The 8,175-nt window shown below is 43.6% G+C and overlaps 1 protein-coding gene across 1 annotated transcript; it reads right to left on the reverse strand.

Moving 5' to 3' along the window:
- Positions 1 to 293: 293 nt before the first annotated feature.
- LOC136550605 (cyclic dof factor 1-like) lies at positions 294 to 3,924 on the reverse strand. The gene is made up of 2 exons (XM_066542231.1): positions 3,768 to 3,924; positions 294 to 2,030 (listed from the first exon to the last, which is right to left on the reverse strand). Exons 1-2 carry the CDS (start codon positions 3,852 to 3,854, stop codon positions 666 to 668), a joined length of 1,452 nt encoding a protein of 483 aa, XP_066398328.1. The 5' UTR covers positions 3,855 to 3,924; the 3' UTR covers positions 294 to 665.
- Between the last annotated feature and the right edge of the window lie 4,251 nt (positions 3,925 to 8,175).

Below are 8,175 nucleotides of genomic sequence, written 5' to 3' on the forward strand. Positions count from 1 at the left end.
TCTTCATAGTTCTAGAAAACCCAAGGCTTTATACTTGCTATTCATACCATACATTGGCCGGCAGTGTAACCTGCCGGCTTCTGCTAAAAAAATGAAAAAGAAAAAGAAGAGGAAGCCCAAGGCTGCTTGTTCTTAATCCTACTCAGTACTACTGTACTTCAGTCTTAAGTGCTCATCACTCAATACGGCCTATGGATGAGAACTGAGAACTAACAGCCTTCAGTACACACAGGCCCAATAACAAAAGCAAGAGAGGAAAAAAAAACGAGCAGTATAGGATTTGGCACACCAAGTACACAACTGCTAATCATTTCTTCAGACTGAATCCTCTTGTCAGGGAGTGTACTCGTTTCTGAACAGCGTGTAGTAAACATAGCTGAATGATCAGCGTAATACAATGACTCAAGGGAAGCTATTAACAATTATTCTTGTACAACCAAGCACACGCTGGAAACCTGATCATGAACCCAATATGTTGGTGCATGCTCTACAAGGAAATAACAGGAAATTTGAGGATGTACTCTTCCAATGGTACAGTAAGGGTGCCATGCTGCCTTGGACAGCAGCAGCACCTACGTGGCCAACCATTGTACAGAATATAGAACTTTTTTTTCTTAATATAGCATTGTATTTGAATAATATCACACAGGTTCAGTAATACTCTATCATGTTGTCTCCTGAAAAGATCGCGAGCGTGACAGAGCTGCCGGATTTGCTTGCAGGGCTCGAGCGGCGCCGGATATCTGCTCCTGCCTTTCAGGTTTCGACTGGAATGGTCTGAACATGCCTCGATCACCAGGCTCGATCCCAAGGGTGGTCCAGATTGAGCTCTTTGCAGCTTCGACAGGGTCATCGATCCGAAGCGTTTTGGGGATCCATAAGCATCTTTCTGCCTTCTCATCTCCTTCAGGTTTGGAGTCCCTGGAGTGCTTTCCTAGGACAGGACAGCCGCTGTCGGAACATGTGCTGCTGCTTATTGGAGATGATGCTGGCACGGTAGAGCTAGGTCCGAGCCATGGTGCGTTCCATGCTCCGTTAGGCCAAGGAGTAATGAATGGCCAAACCGAAGGTGGCATAACCGGAACTGGAATTGGACCGCAGAATCCCGGTGGCAGTACAGGCACAATTGGTGGCACATTCCATTGAACATTACTGCTTGCGGTGCCATTTTCTGAAGAATTTGCTGCTTCGGCTGGGGCTGGGCACACTGCTGCTGCCATGGTGGGAATGCCATTCCATGCTGGACTCCATGGGTACACTAAAGGCGGTCCAGGGAAGAATGGTATAGGATGCACAGAAGTGACTCCATTGCTTTGCCCAATAATTCCATTTTGATGTGCACTCGCTGTTCCTTTTTGTGATTCATTCCCTGGACCATCTGATGATGTAGTAGAAGGTGGGCACGTCTGGTTTTCTCCATTTCTGGGCTCTGCTGCTGAGGCAGGGTTGGAACTCTTAATCTGCTCTCCTCCAATCTTCAGCACAGAGGCCATGGAGTTGCAGAGAGGGAAATCAGGCCCAAAGCTGACTGCCGCTTGATTTCCTTTTATGGACAACGGAAAGAGGGAAGCCTCTCCCCCAGGAGTAGCTATACTGCTGCCTGGAATCAATATGCTGTGGCAATTCGCACTGGAGCTCTTGGTCTTGCGCCTTCCAGCACCGACAGGGATGTTTCTCATGCTTCCACCTGCAGTCCAGTACCTCTGACAACTCTTGCAAAAATGCCTTGGTTGCTTAATGTTGTAATTGTTATAGTAACAGAACTTTGTATCCATGCTATTGCAACGAGGGCATGGCAGGATTTTGTCTGGCTTCTTCAGGACCTTCTCTCCACTCGGTACATCACCCTCAGTCTTGGCTATCTCCAAATTGGACTCTGATCCCGATATTTCGTCATTGCTGGGTGTCTGATTCTCACACTTACTGGAAATGTTAAGGATAGAACTATTTGTCTGATCAACGTCTAATTCCTGATGTGTGCATGGCTTTTCCCCAGTGACCCTCATGTCCCCTCTATCTTCACATAAATCCTGACAAATACATTAATACTAAGTAAAATAAATGTATTGAGATAGCAGCAAATCCGATTTGTAAGATGCTCTAAAATATGTTTATGTAAGAAAAATAGGTCAAATAACAGAACTTTAGAAATCCAAGGAGTCAAGCAATTACTCAATGCTTATATAGTTATATGATTGTATCTAACACATTTACTCTGTGTTTGCTTAGAAGATACATACTTATATACCCTCTTCACTACAGTCAGTGGTTATCTCTGATTTCTTCCTTGCACAAGCTAAAATTCTTGGCAGCTAAGCAAGCCTTGACATCTTATTTTGTCAAAGAGGAACACCTTAATAGGCTTTTCTCAGAGAACAAACTAGTTTGCTAAGATGGTGAAAGCAGATATACTTCAGTGGTGTATCATATTCCATCAAGATCTGGGCGATGATGATGTTACTGTACTTATTGCAGTTAACTAATCTCTCCGGTATGGTATCATCGCCAAAACTTCTGCTTGGTTACAGTGTACTTTTGACGTTTAGTACTTTGACAGTGTTAGTACATCTTATGGTTGCTATTCCTCTGGCATAGGATCATTAACTCTAGTAACCGCATAGTGGGTAGGCCCATTTTGTTTCAGTATTTTGGGAAATTCAAGCTCAATCAAATCAGCGCTGAGGAACAACTGTGTCCAAGGCACCATAACTGCATGTGGACCCAAACTAAGATTTCACAGTAGCTTTAGCTCTATGGTCTAAAATTTTGTGGCTCTGAGAAGCAGTAGCATCAAGGTTAAAAACTTTATAGAGGATCCCCATCACCCTATCCAAGACTGGCTATCAACACCAAAATCAAGAAGCCACAGCGGAAGAGCAGTTTTGCAACTTTGCATCACAAGAGTAATCTTGACAAGGGATATAATAGGAGCCCTACCTAATCCAGGCTGTTTAGAAACACTCTCCTACAGAACTGGATGGGTAGCCACATCAAGAAATCAGTTAACGAGTACTCAAGGGGGGCAAGGGAAATCATTAAAGAGGCTATGCACTACGGATAGCTGATCTTCTCTCCGCATATTCTCATAAAAACTGAAGCATCAGTTGTTGAGACAAATTGAGCCCTCATAAGTCATACGACTATTAGTTGTAGCAAAACACAGCCCCAAAATCAGCCTTTTGCAATTGCACCAACCAACTTAACGGAAAAGTAGGTTGCCATGATGTCTAGCTGACCTAATCTAGTCTCCATAGAATAAGAAACAACAATCGGCGGCTAGAGGGACAATCAGGCCATATCTTTACACTTGCAGTACTACTAGGACTATCCGCAGACTTTCTAACGACAATAGGGGCAGCAGCACAGAACAGTTGCAAGTATTGGAAAAGAGGGGAAACGGAGATATGCTTGGAACAGGAAAGCCGTAACTTTTTTTCTCAAATCAAATAGTCGAAAGGAACAATAAAGAACATCATGAACTCATGAAGAACTGATGGGGAAGACTGAAGACAGCAGCACCGTTTGGGGGGCTGCGGTTGTCCGGGAACTCCTCCCAGAATCTGAGGTAGAGGCGGCCGAGCTCGGTGCAGCGGAGGATATGGGCAGGGAGGATAAGTCGATGGGCGGCGGTGGGTTGATGAATAAGAGGTTCCGGACGCCCCCGGCAACGAGGAGACGCGGCCAGCAGGGCTGCGGGTCCCGAGGAAGCAGGAGGGGGAGGGGCAAGAACAGGTTTTGACGAGAAAGAGAAGAGGGTGCGAGCTCACCTTTTCCGGCGGCTGCGGAGGTGGGCGGGGCGGCGCCACGTGGGATTCCGGCGGCGGGCGAGGGGACGCGGCTCCGGCGAGCTCCATACCATACGGGCAAGATCCGACGAGTGGAGTTGCGACGCCAGAAAGGGGCAAAAGATTTGCCCAATTTGTGTCACGCGTTCGTGCAACCACGCCCACGCACTATTTCTCTAATTGCATACTGGTCCTGTGCAGTGTACCAAGTACGGCTGCGATCCAAATGTTTTTTCTTTTCTTTTTTGGGTCAAAAAAAGTGATCCATAATGTCGAGTTCTTTTTTCTTGTGAACTGCAGTACAAATGCAGACGTTCATAAACATGCTCACATATTCACCCTACTCTTAAGCACCTTCGAAATGCCGAGCCAACAAATCTCAAGATTATAACGAAGCCCCAAGCGTGTTACTATCACACATTACCTATCACTTATTGTTTGTCTCTACTATTATTTTTTCATAATAAAGAACAAGCTTGTCTCGCAAGTACTATGGATCTAAAGATGTGTTGAATTAGCATAGTGGTATTTCCCTATTTTTTTTCCTATTATTAAATGCATATCAGCTTATCCTAAACCCCCGTAACCAAAATTTTCCACTAGAAACTGTGTACATTTAACACGATAAATACCCATTCCAAACTTTATTTAAATTTTGTGCTACTCTATAATTTATCCTTTCTCCTCAAAATTTAGCTTATCAATTAAGGTCCCGTTTGGATTGGATTTTAAAATCCGGACTTTGGATAAAAATTTCTCCTAACTGATGTTTCTTGGATTTTGTGTATTACAATCTTCTAGAATCCTTGGGTGTTTGGAAGAGATTTTAGGATTTTAAGATTATTTCTATCCGGATTTTTAGAATCTCTATGGATCCAAATGCTACCTAAAACTACCAAGAGTTGATAGCTAGCACTTCACATAGAAATATAGGTCCACAATCCATGATAGGATGCATTACCATCTAAAGTTCTGTGCCGTTGTAAGGAGTATATAGAGCTGTAGTTATGGAACAGCCAAGGGGTGTTTTTAACAAAAGAGGCGCCAGTGGTTTTACTTTACCGGGCTCGGCCGGTTCCCCGCAACCGACCCGGCCGGTCGGGTCCTAGTCAGCGCGCGGAGCGCAATCCTGGGCCACGAGTTCACGAGGTGCGGGACCCACGCGCGCCAAATCACCCGGTGGTTCGGGCGGGGCCGGGTGCAGGAACGCCGGGTGCACGTAGCCCCTCCGGATGGAGAGATTTCCCCTTTCGCTAAATAAAGCCGTGCGCATCCACGGGAAAAAGCGCGTGTCGATGTCAGGTGGGCCCGATGTTCTTGTGGCCCACGTGTTGGTGAGCAGGAGGTGCATTGATGCCCCTGTGGAGGTGGATAGGTTTGGGCTAGAAAAGTAATGGAGGCCGGCAAAAGGAGCTTTCCGCTTTTATTAGTGCTTTTGGTTATGGACCTACACACATGGGCCACTCTTTCTTTGGAATTTATTTCTTTATATACTACCTCAGCCCACAAAAGAATACGATTCTCGTTTCCAGAGGAGTCAAACAGTTTAAAGTTTAACTAAGTTTTTATATAAAAATATGCTAACAATCATGATATAAAATAAGTACCATTAGATTAGCTATAGAATATATTTTTATATAAAATTTATTTAAAGACATAAATGCTAATTGTTTACACCAAAATTTGGAAGAAGAGTCACAGGGACTCGAAGGCTCCCGAGGTCATGTCGTCAGGGAATCAATTGTGTGCAGATCGGAACCAACTAATTCGAGCGCAAAACTGGAATCGGCTTTCTTCAGATAGCGCCAGCGGATAATGACAAAGGTTATGATCGACGCCAGGACAAGACATGTTGGACTCTACAAAAAAAAAAGATTAGAGTCCAAGTTATCTTAAATTAGGAATATTTTCGTTTATGCCAAGGATTATAACGAATCGTGCTCGAGTAGGATTCATGTTTAAGCCCCGGATATAAATATCAAAGCCCCGGCTATTGTAAAAACAATCAATCAAATATAAGTCAATTACTTTTTTTTACTCCGGCCACCCCTTAGGAGTAGGAGTAGAGTAGATCTCGGCGAGTTCTTCAGCGAGTACGACTGCATCGATCCGGTCGACCTCCACTGCTTGTCTGTCAGTACCATCATGGTTTATACCTCTGTTTATATGGCTGCATCGATCCGGTCGACCCCTACTGTGACTCTGGTATAGGCTGGTTATCAACTCTTATCTAATTCAAGTATGGCCTGTGTGATTCTGCCTCGCACCCCACTGCTTGAATTAGATCAAGGTCAAGTTATCGGCTCTACCTTAGTATGGTAGTCTTTGGTAGATTCATTAAGTTACCAATATTGCTTATTGCTTTCATCGTTTATCTAATTACAGGAATATCACTCTGCCCGATTGAGATTGATCTGGATCGGCCTTATATCTTGTTTAACTCATCGTTTGCTAATTTAAAGTTGATCTAATCTACACCTTAAACGATGAATTATGTTTTTATCAGTTGTTTTACATCAATCTTAATCGTGCATAGCGTGCGGTTAAGGCATATCCGATCTCGAGTAGATCTATTGGTAAATGAAAAATGTTCCATGGTCCGTCATCGTGGCCTGTGGGATTCTGCCTCCCACCCCACTGTTGGCACTATGGAGTGAGGATCGTTAGTTGGTAGACCCATTCCTGAGGAGGCATAACCTTAACTGTGCGCTATGCTTGAATCGGCTATTTAGCCGATATCGAGTGCTTTTATGAACAGTTCACATTACGAGATCATTGAAGTAGAGATAAGTTGAAAGATATATTAGCCCCATGATCTTATTATTGTATTACGGCCTGCATGATTCTGCCTCATACCCCACTGGTCATGGCGATGGATGAGATCTAACATGTTCATTAGATTTATTTTTATTAAATGGTTAAGTGGAGTTAAATTGTCTCTTTATATAAAAAGGAGTTCGGTTACTTGTAATCATTGGCTCAGTATAAACTGATCATCATTGATATTTTATTGCCATTGATTAATATTTGCTTAAATAATATTTATCCTGAATGATAACTGATTCTTCTTGTACGACCCCATGAGCTTTAATCGATTTATTCTTATGAATATGCTGGAATCGACTATTTAGTCGATCTTCTCTCATATCGGCTCTTAGAGCCACACATTCGGAACTGTTTGGCAACACCGGCACGTTCCACCCTTAATTACTGATGAGCTTTCTCTCCTTATCAATTACAGGGTTAAATTGACTGGCATGTCTCAGGAGGATCATGTAGGATCGACCACCCTTGCGTTGAAGCTAGGCGGATCTGCTCCATCGAGCGGACCCTTCTGGCCTGCTACGTGTGTCCTCGACACGGAGACAAAAATTCTATGTCGACACATGTTTTTGGCACGCCCGGTGGGACACCACAATCGTCATGGCGGCTCACAACAATGACAACATCCTTATGGTATATTATGAAGAATTTTAGAAGAAGTATTTGTTGTCCTACACCAAAACACGTGACAACACAATTATTCAGAAAATTTCCACTACCAAGAGTTCTACTACACGGGCAGATAGATATAGTCGAAGCTGAAGACATGCGTTTCTTTACGGAAGCCATAGACAAATCTATTCATGATGCCACATCGAGCCGCAATGAAGCTTTCATTGATGCATTTCACAACGCCATGAAAGAGGCGATTCATGGAATTCCAGTTGGTCAGGTTGGATTGACTTATTACAACATTCCAGATCCGTCGACTCAAGGGACTAATCAAGTCGATACCAGCCATCAAGAAGTAGCACTAGCTGATAATGGTGACATCTAGACACTTCAAGGTTCATCTAAACAAACTTCAGGTACTACTACGAATCAGATACAGTACAATCCTAGACCATCAATACAACATGTACAATAGCCGGCGGGGCAAGGTCAGAATTAGGTGATTAATTTTGGCACATCAGGTCACATACCATCGTTGACTCAAAAAATAGCACCATCAATTCAAAGGATCTGTAGAGATATAGATCCTTATGTCTATAATCAGAGACTTCAAGCAGCGAGCCAGTAAAGGACCCAACAGATTGAGATTCCACAAGACTATCACTATGGCACGGATTATAACACCCTCCACATGATGTCAAATCCAAGATATCAAGGTACGTGGGATTTCAATCCACAGATAGGTCAATAAGTACCGAGAAAACCAAATCCACAAGCTAACGAGTTGCTGCTGAAGGTGACTGAGATGATGAAGAATCAGTTCGGTCTGAAGCCAAAGGGACTAACCTTTTCGTACAAACGCCCATATCCAGAATAATATGATTTGGTCGCTCTTTCTATAAATTACGGGTTCCCAGAGTTCGCCAAGTTCACCGATCAAGACAGTACAAGCACA

The sequence above is a fragment of the Miscanthus floridulus genome, chromosome 4 (genome assembly GCF_019320115.1).
Source record: "Miscanthus floridulus cultivar M001 chromosome 4, ASM1932011v1, whole genome shotgun sequence".
Classification (NCBI taxonomy): Eukaryota; Viridiplantae; Streptophyta; class Magnoliopsida; order Poales; family Poaceae; genus Miscanthus; species Miscanthus floridulus.

What these genes read in the sequence shown, in the direction of transcription:
- LOC136550605 (XM_066542231.1), bottom strand. Translation starts at nt 3,854, where the DNA reads ATGGAGCTCGCCGGAGCCGCGTCCCCTCGCCCGCCGCCGGAATCCCAC. An exon ending in CTCCGCAGCCGCCGGAAAAG is followed by an intron (nt 2,031 to 3,767) that starts GTGAGCTCGCAC and finishes TGTATTTGTCAG; the next exon opens with GATTTATGTGAAGATAGAGG.